This window comes from Siphateles boraxobius, unplaced genomic scaffold (genome assembly GCF_051911475.1).
Source record: "Siphateles boraxobius isolate OS27281-9 unplaced genomic scaffold, OSU_SipBor_1 130, whole genome shotgun sequence".
Taxonomy (NCBI): domain Eukaryota; kingdom Metazoa; phylum Chordata; class Actinopteri; order Cypriniformes; family Leuciscidae; genus Siphateles; species Siphateles boraxobius.
Window position 1 is genome coordinate 10673489 of NW_027508734.1, and position 15581 is coordinate 10689069.

The window sequence follows — 15581 nt, forward strand, 5'->3', positions numbered from 1 at the left end:
GACAAGAATAAACCCGGTGTCCTTCATGGTAGGCCTACCTGTTCTTTCAACAATAAAGCACTTCTTGAGCTTGTAAGGGGGAAGTTGGAAATTTCCAATAGCATGTGAAGGAAGCATTGAAGCTCCCCCTAGGGGAAAGGGCTTGGTTATTACAAGGCAGCCTGAAAACTTGATTCTGATTGGTCAATCGTGGCATTCAGAGGTGAGATCAGGGTGAGATAGGCCTTTTCCTAATGACAATAGAGTGGCGCAGGAATGATGTCAGAACCCAGAAGTCTAGCTTGCCGGTAGTTCCTTCCGAGGTTAAATAGTAAAATAAAGCCTGTGGTAAACATTGACGATACTTTGACCTTTTGTTCTACAACTAACACTGCACACTCACACACCAAGCTGTCTTCAGTTACTACTTATTAAAAACGTATGTTTTCAAAAATGAACAAAACTGCTTCAAAATTTGTGTTTTCACTATGGGTGTGTAATTTACGTTGTAGAACAAAATGTCAAAGTATAGTCAAGTTATGTTAACTATAGGCTTTATTTTTTTAGGCTTCCTGGTTCTGACGTCATCCCTGCACCACTCTATGACAACACTATATAACAGCAACCAATCTCCAACAATATCGGCATGCTTCACGTGTCTGCTATTGTTATGTGAAGGCTAGGTCTTTCCGTTTTTTAGACATGTATAAATGACTTCACTGTACAACAATGAAGAAAAAAGTGCGGAATGGTTTTTAGAAACGATTCGCTGAAATAATCCATCAATGCTGCGTTTCAACCGTAGTAAAAAGGACTCCTGGAACTAATCTGAAACTTGATGGTAAACAGAACCGTCCTTATAAAAGGACATACAAATTGACCACTTTCATTCCATTGTAGCTTATACTTGTTTATTCACTCATTACTTAAACATGAAATGCTTTTCGTCCATTGCTTTATATCAGAGTTTCAGTGTTGTTGACTCAGTATATGACCCTGTTTTTTGGCACAGAGAAAACAACTTTGGAAAAATGACAACTTAAGCTATATATGCAACCCATAAATGAGTGACGTTTGATAGAAAAAAAGAACGTTTTAATAGAATGTTTGTTATTAAACAATGCCTTGCTCAAAGTATGCGTTTTATTCACTGGAGGCTGTAGGTTTGCTTCCGGCCGGCGACTTCAAGTGTGATCAGCAGCGCTCTGGGGTCCTTTCTGTTCTTATGCACTGTGATTTGACCTGGAAGTTCTTCTCCTGCACAGAGAGAGTAGAAAAACAGGATTTGACAAGAATCAATCTTCATGCTTACATGCCTTCACACCAGTTTAAAATTTAAAATATTTGAGTTTTCCTAGAATGCATTAACATGCGAGAGTAAATGTTCATTTTCTTTATAACCAAAGCTCAGCCGCAACTAACACTTTCCTGTCAAAACTCTGTGCTGTGTAATGGCAAAAGTGGGAATACCTACTGCCTCTCATTGAACACAATTGCAACTAGCTGAGAAGAGAAAGAGGTGATTAAAAGAAGCCAGGAGAGAATCGGGAGGATGATGTGCCGTTTGGCTCCAGATGGCAGAGAAAGCTGCTCGAATACAGTACGACTGCAGTGAGAATACAGGCTTTATCGGGACGGCCTGAAGACAAGGACGATGATTACACCAGATAATCACTTTGATTAACTTCACGTTTCACTGCCAGACGTAAATGAATGTTTACCCATTTGGCAAACAAGCCCTCCACTCCTAGCCATTTTTTTCTTTGCTGCAGGTTACATGAGATAAAAAAAATGCTGACTGCAGCATTTTGAAACGGGAAGATGGGGAGAAGTCAGATGTGACCGTCACAGCGCGCTGCAACTGTCACACTGGTTTTGTTGCACGTTTTACTGTCAAATGATCCCTTTAGAAGAGAAAATTTCACAAAAATAAATGTTATTCTTTGCTGTAAGCAAACAAAACTGCACTCATGAATTAATCATATGGTTTGTTCATCAGCACAAATAAAAAGCTGAAGCCTACATTTAATTTATAAAACAAATGATCTGGTAAGAACTCGTTTAATTAAAATCAACTGTGCAGTGAAAGACTTGACAGATCGCATATTGCCTACCAAAAGTAAAAAGCAGGCATGGTGAGTTTTCTCTTGACCAGTATGAGCACAAATGATAGAAAGATCTATTAAACTTCAGTGCCCTGCAGAAAATGAAAAAGTGTGATCAAACTGGTGTGTGTCTGCGCTTTACAACAAACACTATCCCAGTTACTACCAATGGGCTTTCATACACAGAGGTCTGTCGAGAGAACACAGAGAGTGAAATTACTTGACCCTGCAATTGCTGGAAAAATCTCAGAGTAAAGTGGTTTGGGATGTAGTTACTGCAAGATTTTATTTTGAGGCTACAGAGATGAGAAAAAAGTTTGGCAACGTGTGAAAAGGAAGCGGTTGGTGCACGTTAATTAAATAAAGAAGACAAGGCTGCTTCTAGAGCCGTCATACATCAGTGTCATTTGCATTAAACATGCCAATGCAACCAAGGGTGATGGAGGCTGAAACGAGAAACGGACGAGACAACGTAAAACATCTTGATGTATTTCTTGAAGAAACGTGACTAATGATAAATGATACAGAAACAGCATCATAGTCTACGCAAACATTCATTTAAAGGGATAGTTCATCTAAAAATGGAAAAAAAGGTATATTTTCCAAAACTACGGAGCCCCTAAAGGGACTTGTGACGAAAAAAAAAATAGATAAATATTTGCCAATGCTTTTGCGTTCCCTTACAAATGTGCATTCCCTCTGGAAAACCTTTGCGTTCCCCTCGGGAAACTTTACGTTAGCTCACAAAGAACTCAAAAGGGCAACTCGCAAAGTTTCTCAGGCAAAACCATTGACCTATCAATTTTCCACTAGTATCATATTTTCCCATCACAATGTCCATTTAAAAGCTCAGTACAAAACAACACTGGACATTATTGACTAATTGCATAAAAAACAAACTTTTTTTTTAAAATATCTGTTCTGCAGAAGAAAGAAAGTCATACAGTTTTTGAACTGATTTGGAATTGGAGTAAATAGCGATGCACCGATCATATTAATGGCCGATTACGATTTTTTTTACAAGCAACCGATTCGTATACCTGTTGCCGATTTGTTTGTTTATTTGCTCTATTACAGGCAAACTGTGGTGAAAATCAAGGTTTTAATATTGTCTATGTGGTGTTTTAAATATGCTTTAAGACAAAACATGTTTAAATTCATAAGTCAACACCATTGCTGTCTCAAAAACGCGGTTTGAAATCGCTGGTGTTTCTGAGGTCACAAACTACCTTGTAACCAATCAGGTAAACGAGTGATCATCAATGAGTGGATCTCTGAGCTGGTGTGAGTGAGTGGAGGCGGGGCTCAGTTGCATATTCATAGAACCGCGTATATACTAAATAAGGCAAGGGTGTAGAGTTGCATTCAAGCTATTGTAAGGCACTGCCTTAGGAAAAAACGCTAAAATATGCAATTTTGATGATCAAAGATGAGTTTTAAGGGATACAAATATTGACTACAGGGACAGATTATTTAGGCAGCAAAAAGTTATAATGAAATATCTAATGTTCAATCACCATCACAGTTATCACGAAAAAGTCTTCCCAAACACTGCAGCACTAGATACAAACGCCGCATTATAAAACTTCTCCCTCTCACTCTACAGCACATAACCTCGTAAATCTGAAGCCCCTGTAAAGGAGATGCATAAAACAGGCCTTTGGAATCACCAGCTCTCTACAGCGCCCCCGTCTATCAAATAATCGCACCTCCCCCTAAAGGAACCTTGCTCTGACACCTCAAGGACCTTTTCAGACTGCACTTCCTGAGAGTTTAAAGTATTACGCAAAGCATTGCATGGTTGATTCAATAAGCAGCCTTGTTCTTAAAGTCAATTACCAATATATCGGCTTCAGAACACCTTGTCAGGAGAGCAGACGCGACGTACAATGAGAATGACCTCTTTTAGTGAAGCTCAAAGGTTGGTCACGCATGACAAATTTAGCTTTTTAAGGAAACGTTCTCATCTTTTCCTTTCAATGATCGACAAAACCAACCAAGTCATGACAAATGAAGGCTGCTTTAATGATGTTGCACCATCTGAGGGCGTTTCAGAGGGCGTTTTGCATTTCCGTTGAATACTCTACCTCCCCTCTCATCACACCTCTGAAAAGTAATTACTAAACTAACACAAACAGGATAAGAATCCAGGCAACCTGAGTGTGAGTTGACAGGGATTGTCTTACATGCAAATGACAGCTTGGTGATATAATACACAAAACACATTGCTGTTTTTGTTTAGGAAAGAATTCCAATTTAAATTCACATGAAGTTACAAATTATGCATTAAGGTAAGTGTAAAGGATGTAAAATATAATTCCTAACATTACTTCTAAACATTCCTTGTGGAAGAGCAGCCATCACCAAGAAAGTACAGTTAAGGTATCAGATGATAATAAATAATACACTGGTATATACACTACCATTCATACATTTGGGGTCAGTACGATTTTTTAAATCTGTTTGAAAGAGGTCTCTTCTGCTCACCAATACAGTAAAAACTGAAATATTATTACAATTAAAAATAACTTTTTTTATTCTAATATATCCTATTAATAATTTTATTCCTGTTCTGCAAAGCTGAACTTTCAGCATCATTACTCTAGTCTTCAGTTTTACATGATCTTTTAGAAATCATAAACCATCATGTTTATGATCTTAAACTAATATGCCAATTTGAAACATTTCTTATTCTCAATGTAAAAAAAGGGTAACACTTTATTTTAAGGTGATTACTAATAACAGTAAACTATGCATACTTACAAATGACTAACCCTAAACCAAACCCTAACCGTAACTCCATAATAAGTACATGTGGTTAATTAATATTACTCCGTACTTATTTGAGTAAGTAAAATGCAACTACGCCACCTTAAAATAGTGTAACCAAAAATATTTGCACTGCTTAATATTCAATATAATTTTTTTCATGATTCTTTGATAAACTGATTGAAATAGATTTTTGTAAGAATCTAAATGTCTTTATTTTAATCAACCGGAAAAAAATGTACCATGGTACTGAATTGTTACAATATACCATTTTATAATCAAAAGCAGTTATATATAATTTTACATGGTACTCCAAATTATACTATAGTATCAAGATGGCTGTTATCATACTTGTTTCTCTCATACTATTTTTCCCCACATCTTTTCATTCACATGCATTTGCAAATACAGTCTTGACAACAGAAGATGAAGACTCTTAAGCCATATGGTGCTATCCAGAGGCATCAGGCCGTTCTAGCTAGGTGAGTGGGCATGCAAGTAAAAGATAGATTAAGTTAAGCATTTTATGGAGCAATAGCAAAATGTTCAAATATTCCATAAAATATGGCCAATGTGCCTTCTGATTATAATCTGACGCTGATATCAGCAATGCAGAAGTAGCGTCAGCAGGCCTTCAAGTGGACGGCACTCTTATCATTGAACGGCTCCCGCAGGGACTGTTTGTGGTAATGCCTGTGGACAGCTACAGTTAGGCCACAGTCATTTATAATGTGTGCTGTATCAGAGAAACTGGCTAAAGCACCTTCATTCATCTGCGCATCAGATGACATTTCTCCAATTCCCATTATGATAAGACACACTTCATCTGTTTGCACGGCCAGGACACTGTCTCGCCATCTACGGACGTACGGAGCCTTGATCTAGGTGTAGATGCTGCGTTGCTTTAATACCTAAGCATGAGGCAATATGCCTTTTAAGACATATAGGTTCTGATTTACTTCCCTGTCGCATTTTCTTTATAGGTTTCCTCCCATTATTTGCTTCTTTTAAACAGTAGAGAGTAGATTACGCATGCAATTCTGCAATCGCTGATTTAAAAGAAATAGTAAAAAGACAAATAAATATTACAGAAAATGAAAATAAATAAAAAGGAAAAGTATATATAAATGAATCACTTTCTGGCTGAGATCAATGGTGCTTTTAGGGTTTTTTTTCACAATTGAGTCCTCTTTTAAACCAGCCCAAATGCCTTTGCATTCACACTGATCCTGGTTGTAAAATTAGCAACTTGTGCTCATTCCACTTTCCATTCACAATTCCTTTTTTTCTATTGCCTATTTTGCTGATTTATATGAAGAGAGAGAGAGAGAGAAAGAGAGAGAGAGAGAGAGAGAGAGTGTGTGTGTGTGTGTATGTATAAGTATGTAAACAACATCCATAAACATACATACATAAAACAATATGATACATACATCATATTCGTTTTTAAACAACACAATATTAATGTTTTAACTTAGGAAGAGTTCAGAAATTAATATTTGGTGGAATAACCGTGATTTTCAAATCACAGCTTTCATGCTTCTTGGCAAGTTCTCCACTAGTCTTTCACATTGCTGTTGGGTGACCTCATTCCACTCCTTGCGCAAAAAACTAGCTCGGCTATGTTTTATGGCTTGTGACCATTCATTTTCCTCTTGATCACATTCCAGAGGTTTTCACTGGGGTTCAGGTCTGGAGATTGGGTTGGCCATGACAGGGTCTTGTGCTGGTGATTCTCCATCCAAACCTTGATTGACCTGGCATGGAGCATCGTCCTGCTGGAAAAACCAATCCTCAGAGTTGGGGAACACTGTCAGAGCAGAAGTAAGCAAGATTTCCTCCAGGACAACCTTGTACGTGGCTTGATTCATGCGCCCTTCACAAAGATGAATGTCTTCGTGAAGAACCACCAGATGATCACCGATCCTCCACCAAATTTCACAGTGGGTGTGTGTGAGACAATGTACAGCTAGTAGGGCTGTCCAGGTCTCCGTCTAACCGTTAGACGACCAGGTGTTGGGCTAAGCTGAACATTGGACTCATCCGAAGAGATGACCTTACTCCAGTCATCTACGGTCCAATACTTATGGTCTTTTGCAAACCTCTTTTCATTGATGAAGGGCTTTTTTTCTAGTATTGCACGACTTCATCCATGCCCCTAGGAGCCCGTTTCGAACCATCCTCGCCGTGCACTTCACCCAGCTGCCGTTTGCCATTCTTTTGTAGGTCACTTAATGTCATCCTACGGTTGTTGAGTGGCATCTGAATGAGTTGGCGTTCATCCCGGTCAGTGGAAAGTCGTTTTCGCCCTCTGCCGGTCTGTAGCTTTGTTGCGTCCAATGTCTGTAGCTTGACCTTGTTCTTATGAACCGCTGTCTTTGAAATTTTAAGGATGGAAGCAACCTGATGTTCACTGTATCCCTCTGCCAGTAAATCCAGAATTGAACCCTTCTTTTCCTCACTCAAAACATGTGTGTGTGTGTGTGTGTGTGTATATATTGGCTAATCAGCATATATTTACTAAATATATATTTATATATATTTACACTGATTAGCCAAAATATTATGACCACCTGCCCTGAATGTTTCCTGTGATCTCTGGCACCAAGACGTTAGATGTAAAATAAAATGGGACTAATCAGATCCGCTGCTCCAAGGTCCAGTTACAATGCTAGGCAGTTTTGATGATGGACAGGGGTCATCATAGGCACACTGATTGGTCTATGGCTACGCAGCCCCATACTCATCAGAGTGTGATGAACTGTGTGTTGTGACACATTCCTCCAAATAACCATCATAACAATTTTGTGTGAGTACAGTAGACCTTCTGTTGGCGCAGTCCAAACGGGATAGCGTTCGTTGTCTCATTGCATCGATGAGCCTTGGGCGCCCTACACCCTCGGATCACTGTTGGTAAATTCTCACCACTGCTGACCGAGAGCAACTTACAACAGCAAAATTTATTTGGGCCCCTAAATAATAATAGTGCACCTAAATAAATGTGTTGTTTCATCTTGAAATCCAGTAGGAATAATTCTCCAGACACAATATATATATCATCATAAATCAATATATCAACATATATATTTATGAACAGCAAGAACAAACTGCATGGTTTATGTGGGCTGGCCCTAGAACTGCTCAATCATGTGTCTATCTCTCAATGACTGACGGATAACCTGTGTCACCGTCTAAGAATCAACTGTCAGGCTAAAGAAAGATAAGACACCTCCCTGTGACATTTTTTTTTCTGTGTTCTAAAAAGAAAAGGTGATGGCTGCATATATACTTGCCAGATCTCATCACAGTTTGAACACAGACACAACTACATGCAAACACTGGTGTGGAGACAGCTAAAACAAGTAAGAAGTATTTGTGAACAGGGTACAAACCGGTTTTGGTAGGGATAGGACTTTCCAGTAAGAACACTGTCTGTTTCCAGTGGGTCTTCGTGCAGTCTGGAGCAGTGGAGAACATGACCTGAGATTCAAAACAAAGCTGCATTAAAAACCAGTTTGTGTTAACATAAGGAAAATGCTCTTGTTCTGCTTTTCATCAGTCACTTTTCTTTCATATCAGTCACTTGTCTTGTAAAGAAAGAGAAGTGACTTATTCTGTAAGTGAGTAAGTGGAAATACTAAGTTCTGTAGTCAACCTTCACTAGGAAAAGAGGATTAATGCAAACAATATTTACAATAAGTAATATTTAAAGTAAATAAATATTTCGTTTTTTTTAACATTAAAAAAGTTTTTCAAAAAGATGTACACTTACATGAGATTTTAGTCATATGACTGGCAGAGAAAAAGGCTGTTTTATTCTACATAAGTTCTACAAAGTCAAGTCACCTTTATTTATATAGTGCTTTATACAATAGAGCTTTTATTTCAAAGCAGGTTTACAGTGATAACAGGAAAATAATGATTCAATGATGCAAAAAGATTTCAATTCTGCTGTAAAGCACCTCTAAAAAGACAATAGTAAACAGTTATTATTAAGGTGAAATCAGTTCATCGTTGATACAGTTCTGTTCAATAACTGTAAATTTCATCAGTTATGGAATGAGTTACTGAGGTGGCATAAAGTGGGTCATCTTGACATGGTGACTACCATGATGAGATCACATTGCCAAATAATACAAACTTTATCTAAGGCCCATTTTATTAAGATGAGTTTTGGTCGATCGGACCACAAGTAGATGAGGGAGACACATTCCTGTTTACACCTTATGTTTGATCCTTCTCTTTTGTCAACTTTCAACCACTTCTGTCCCGATTTCTTTGAGGGAAGGGTCTATAGGTGGGTAAATGTATGGGCTTTTTAAGATCTTTCGATCTATTGGACAAAATAAGCTCACGCAATTTACATATGAATGTGACCGGACATGACAGAGAAACACACGGAGAGCAGCAGCTTTCGTTTCAGCTCTGACAGCCGCAAGATCACACCGAGCACTGAGTGTGTGTTAGAAATCAGGAATGGCGAGAGAACATTGAGCTTGGTACGATTTGTGTCTCAAAATCAAACTTAGGTCTTCAGCCGACAAAGTTTAAATCCCGTCTGGCTAGAGCTCTTCCCATTATGTTTCCGCATTAGGTCAGTAGATGGAGAGTGGACGGTCTTTTGTGGCTGTTTGAACACATTCGACCACATGAGTGTTTACATATGAAATCAATCCAGTCTAATGCATTTTCAAGTACCTCTAAAAAAGTGGTCAAAAGTGGACAAACTCAAAACATTTTAGACCCCGTTTACATCTGTATTTAGAGTCGTCCACTTGTGATCCGATCGACCAAAACGCTTCTCATTAAAAAAAATCATTAATGCGTGACAAATATGCCTGTGATTAGGGCATTTTTTTTACAAAAGCCTCATTAAAGGGATAGTTCAACCAAAAATGAAAAATCTGTCAGTAATTACTCACCCTCATGTTGTTCCAACCCCGTAAGACTTTAAGACCCGTAAGATATTTTTGATGAAATCTGAGAGCTGTCTCACTCCTTCAAAGGCTACTAGGTAATTTCATCTGCCGGCCCAGAAAAATTAGTAAAGACACCATTAAAATAGTCCAAGTGACTACAGTGGCTCAACCATAATCATAAGAATACTTTTTTTGCGCAAAAAACTTTAAAACATAACAACTTTATTCAACTAATCATTTTAATCCGTGTGGGCCTCTGACGCGAGTTCACGAGAGCGCCACGACACATGTGTGAGAACTGAGTGATCCAGCTCTCAGATTTCATCCAAAAATATCTTGATTTGTGTTCCGAAGATGAACGAAAGTCTTACGGCGTTGGAACTTGAGGGTGAGTAATTACTGACAAAATTTTAATTTTTGAATGAACTAACCCTTTAACCGAATATGCTTGCTTTTGTATGATGTTGCATCCAGGCCGATAGATGGGAGTTTAAAGTGGAAAGAAAAAAATATGTATTGCACATTAGTTGGTAAGCGCGAAAGGACAGAGGAGGAACCCCGGTTTCATCTAACTCAAATTGGGCCCTGCCGCATGTTGGGATGGCCTTGCTGAGTACTGTAACCTTATTTAGATGGACTAACAGTGTCAAAAATACTCTCAGAAAACAATGGTTCACTAGGATGGTACCCTTTGAAAGTTCTAATATGTACCATTTAGGCACTAATGTGTACACTTTAGCTACCGATATGTACCTTTGAGGTTCTTATATGCACTATTTAAGTACAAATATATTCCTTTCGAAAGGGTACTTGCAAAATTAAATTTCTCAGGTCAGAAAACACACTCATATCATTTGAATCAGGTCAGAGCAAACATAATTGTTGTGGTAATCCACCAGAACATTAACAGAAACTCAGATGATGCTGTTTAAATGTCAAAAACAGGACAGAAGAACACTAGACCCCCTCCACATCCTCTTGCTTAAACTCCCATTATCAGAACCCAGCGCACGATCGTTCTCTCAGTGGCTGATGGGTTTAGCTTATTTCATTGCATGTTCCAGTTGGCCACTGGAGGAAGGCAAATGCTTATTTCAGCATTTAGGTATGAGAGGCTGGCGATTGCATTGCGATTGCCTCGGGCCTAAAAGACGGCAAGGCGTGACCACAATTGCTCGCTGTTAAACAGCACAGCACTATTGCTTACCTTGTTTCCACAGCTCTTGTCGAAGAAAATGTCAAAATAGCCCACGATGGCCTGGAATGAAATATGAGAGAGGTTAGAACATGACATTCTGGTAATGCTCACACTTGTTTTGGGCAGCAGGAAGTAATTAGCAAATGAGGGTAAAAGCAGGCATGTTGTGTGTGACAAGTGATTAAAAAAAGCAGTGTTGTAGAAAAGCTTCCTATGTAAAAAAAATATATATTTTATTTATTAAAGACTACTAATGACATTTTTTTGTATTCTATGTAAATACACACACAGTGTAAATTACACATTATTATGGAATTAAAAACTACCCTTTTTTGTCCCAACCTGCCCCCCAATGACAGTGGAGCAACTCTATCAATCTCAGGAGCATACTTGTAGTGGCAATGATGCAGAACTAATAGCTTTTAATCCTGACGCAGCTGACAACACGAGGGTCTGCTCGCTCACACAAAGAGCACAATCAATGAGAGAAAGAGAGAGAGAATACACCGATAAAGAGAAAACAGGTCATGAAGAGAGAGGTAAGCAAGACAACAATAGAGGGAAAAGGAAAACACTCTAAAAGATGTTTAAAAAGAGAGGGAAGAAAAAAGCTGAGGTGACTAAATGTTAAATAAGATGTTTTTTTGAGTCTTTAACTAACCACACTGGGAAAATCTTCAGCCATAATTCTTCTTAAATGTAGAATTGTTTAAAAAGCACCCTTGTGCTAAAAAATACAATAACATAAAAAAATAATAATACATAAAATAAATAACAAATTATAAAATGGCCATTTAAAAGTCTGCCCACAACTTGCACATTTACAAAATACATTACAGGACAGGAGCTAAAATAACTTGTGAAATTGTAGAATATTTTAACAGGTTTTATGAAGGTAAATCTAAGACTTTTTAAGACCAACTAAAGAAATTAATGGATAAATTGAAGGTAACACAATATGTCAATTTTCTTTAAAGGCGCATTGTGTAATATTTAGGAGGATTTGCAGACAGAAATGCAATATAATATGCATAACTATGTTTTCAGTGGGGTATAAAGACTTTACATAATGAACCGTTATGTTTTTATTAGAATGAGCCATTTCTATCGACATACACCGCGGGTCCCCTTACATTGAAATGTTTCCACAGTGGCCCTAAACGGACAAACTACTACAGAGCGTGTTTCGTCACTATGTTGTTCTTCGTGTAAAGAAGCTAGCTAAAGTCAGTGAATAAAACACTGACACAATGATGTGTCAGTAACAATAATAATATTTGCAATAACATATCGTTTTACTGAATAATAATGTAAACATAATTTCTTAATTTATCCTTGTAAAGAAACCTCATTGTTTAACTGGCTACTCTCTGCTGTCTCAGACGACAACATATTTTCCTGTCGGCCACCGTAACTTCTGTTGGTTGCATTTCGCAACCTCACCACTGGATGCCGCTATATATCACACACTGCGCCTTTAAATGTAAAAGTTTAGGGAGAAACACTCCAGAGTTTGAAAATATAACGGAAACGTTTCATTTTACAGTACAGTACTTACAGTGTACTTACCTAGAAAGTACTGGGTAATATAAGGTAAGTACATGGGTTACGGGTAGGTTTAGGGGTAGGTTCAGGGTTAGTACCTAGTTATTACCCAGTTATTGTAATTACAATAATAAGTACATAGTATGTACATGGGAAAAAGGACTGTAAAATGAAGCGTTACCAATATAACTTTCAATCCGATATCCATTACTTTTTTAATTCATTTTACAAACAAGATTCTTAAATCAAGATACATTTACTTGAAATGCTAAAATACGAAGTCTTGTTTTCTGGGAAACAGTTCAAAATAAAGTGGGTTTATGATTAGAACAAGAACAAATGTCTCACTTAATTTTGTAAACATTTTTCAAGACATTTTACTTTTGCATCTCAAGTAAATGTATTTTGATTTAAAGATGTTTAGATATTTGTATTGGAAAACAGAACAAAAGAACCAAGGAAGATATCATTTTTTTGCAATGCATGCACATTTTAATGCCATGACTTTATGCATTTAAGATCTTTTTGATACCTTAGTTTGAGTAAGGGTGAATTAAGACCTTTAAGACCCGCAGAAACCCTGTTCAAGGTTGCTTCATTAAGAAAGTTAATAAATAATACATTTACTTTGTGTCCCAGGCTGCTTGAGCAAATATTACATGTGTAGACAGATAAAGAGCCTCTGAAACAGCAACACATTATAATAAAAATCTAACACAATTCTCAAATCCAAGCAAATCATTTTTTATAGGAAATGACAGTTGAGAGCAAGAGACGTCACTCAGGGTGTGATAGAAAAAAAAAGTCAGGTCAGTGCAATTATGGATTGTAATGAACATTTATCAGACATTATATGGAGCAATAATTACCAAATGAAGCTAATTGCTTATTGAATTTGTTAGGAAGAGTGGATTTGCAAGTAATTTGCCACGAAAGAGATGAACTTTGACAATAGCTCATAAATATGATTGATTGGGGCCATGCGTCATAACTTTCTCTTTTGATGACTCACGTTGTTTACAAGTATAATATTTCCCAGGATGCAACCGTTCTTAAATACAATTAGCAAACCACAGATATCCACTCAGAATGAGTCATTTATATTTCTACAATGTTTAATTAGTTATGAATGAGAGGCAGAGTTGTGTCACGGTGCGCGCACACACACACACACACACACACACACACACACACACACACACACACACACACACACACACACACACACACACACACACACACACAAACACACACACAAACACACACAAACACACACAAACACACACACAAACACACACACACCGCAGCCACCCTGTGAACTCCCAGGGGACACTGCAGTGATAATGTGAGCCATTCTGCCTGAAGTATCCCAGGGACCTTGTGTGGAGAAATAGAGCTCTGGCTTAATGCCTGTGTGTCCCTCTCCCTCCCCTCTATTAATCCTCCTCTTTCTTCTGTTAAAACAGCTTTAAGAGGACAAAGCCACAGCAACATAATCAAGGGTTTAGTAGCACATCCACAAAGGACTTGTGTTCTCCATTATTCCTTCATATGGGCTTATTTTCAATAGCCAAAAAACTATTATCCGTTTTAAACAGTATTAAATACATAAAAACATATAAATGAATATATATAGGTATATATATATATGGATGTGATGACTAGGAAAAAGTGTCCCAAATAATCTGAATTCACCCATATATATATATATATGTGTGTGTGTGTGTGTGTGCGTTTCTATATATATATATATATATATATATATATATATATATACACACAGTTACTGTAAAGTTGTTTGTCCTTTTAAATAAATAAATTCACAACTTTAAGGATTATAATCAATTATATTTATATTTATCAGCAGGGATTTATTTATGGTTACATTTTAGATTTCGTTGGTATTGTTTAACATAGTTAAAAAAATTCAAGCATTTCCCAAATTTTTTCTATAATTAATCATAATTGGTATAATAAACCAAGTGATTGCCGTCCTCTAACTTTCCATAAATCTGAAAGTCAGTTATTTAAAACCAAAAAAAGCGCAGCACCTCCAAACCACTTTCCTTTAAATGGGTTCATCCTTATTGTCAGCGTAAATTGCCCAGAAATGTCAACAGAAACTGGGACCCGACAAAAGAGGACGCGCACTGAAAACAAGGGGGTCAGAGCCAAGTAACTCCCTGCCAGAAATAACCCCCCCGTTAACGCACTGTGAAGGAGCAAGAGCAGACACAAAAGCTTGTGTTGCGTGGGGAAAAGGGGGACAAATGGTGAAAACCGTGTCTTTTTATTCTCATCAAAGTGTTCAGCCTTCACACCCGGGGAATGTCTGAGATAAGTGATGCGCGCGAGCTGTTTCCCGGCCCAGGAGGAGGCGCTCGGCACAGCTCAGCGACTACCTGGAGAACAGGTCCGGGGAAAATTAATAATTATCATCATCGCTAACACCAACGGGGAGCAATTCATCATCAAGCCCTTTCCAGCGCTATCATGTCGGAGCAGAGCGTGGTGCAGCCAGATACAATTATGCGGTGTGCTGCGGAGGAGGGAGAGCTAATGCGCTTTTGATGGGGTTTATTCACGCGTGCGAGGCGTCACACTCGACCACCTCGAGTTCTCCAACCACCCCCCATCCACCCGGCGTCTCCCCTCATTCTGTGCACAACACACACCAATGCCACCGAAATTCCCATTCCCGCTATTCTGCTTTTCCCACAGTGTTCGACGTTCCGCCGCACTGGAAGCGACTACACAGGATTTAATTAGAAGGGAAGGACATTACTGCAGAAACACACACAGTCACCTACATAAAGTACACTTGAGTACAGACTGAGGCAGAAATGCGGGAAAAAGTGGTCACATTAGTTAAAACAGAAAAAAATTAGGTCCCACTTTATATTAAGTGGTTTTAAGTACTATGTATTTAAATCAAAAAATAAGTACAAATGTACTTATTGTGTTCATGTTGTATTGTAAAACACTTTTGCTGCTATTGAGGTGTGATACGGCGGCTAAGGTTAGGGTGGTTTATGGGTCTGTTTAAGGGTAGGTTAAGGTGTAAAG

At 38.1% G+C, this 15581-nt stretch overlaps 1 protein-coding gene across 1 annotated transcript in view; it reads right to left on the minus strand.

Moving 5' to 3' along the window:
• Nucleotides 1–873: 873 nt before the first annotated feature.
• The window catches only part of prmt3 (protein arginine methyltransferase 3), a 64904-nt gene continuing 50196 nt past the window's right edge, over nucleotides 874–15581 (minus strand). The window contains exons 14-16 of the mRNA XM_077227873.1: nucleotides 10980–11030; nucleotides 8246–8333; nucleotides 874–1236 (exon numbers count right to left, since the gene is read on the minus strand). Coding sequence (XP_077083988.1) covers nucleotides 1127–1236; nucleotides 8246–8333; nucleotides 10980–11030 — 249 coding nt within the window. The 3' untranslated portion in view covers nucleotides 874–1126. The remainder of the gene's footprint in view (nucleotides 1237–8245; nucleotides 8334–10979; nucleotides 11031–15581) is intronic.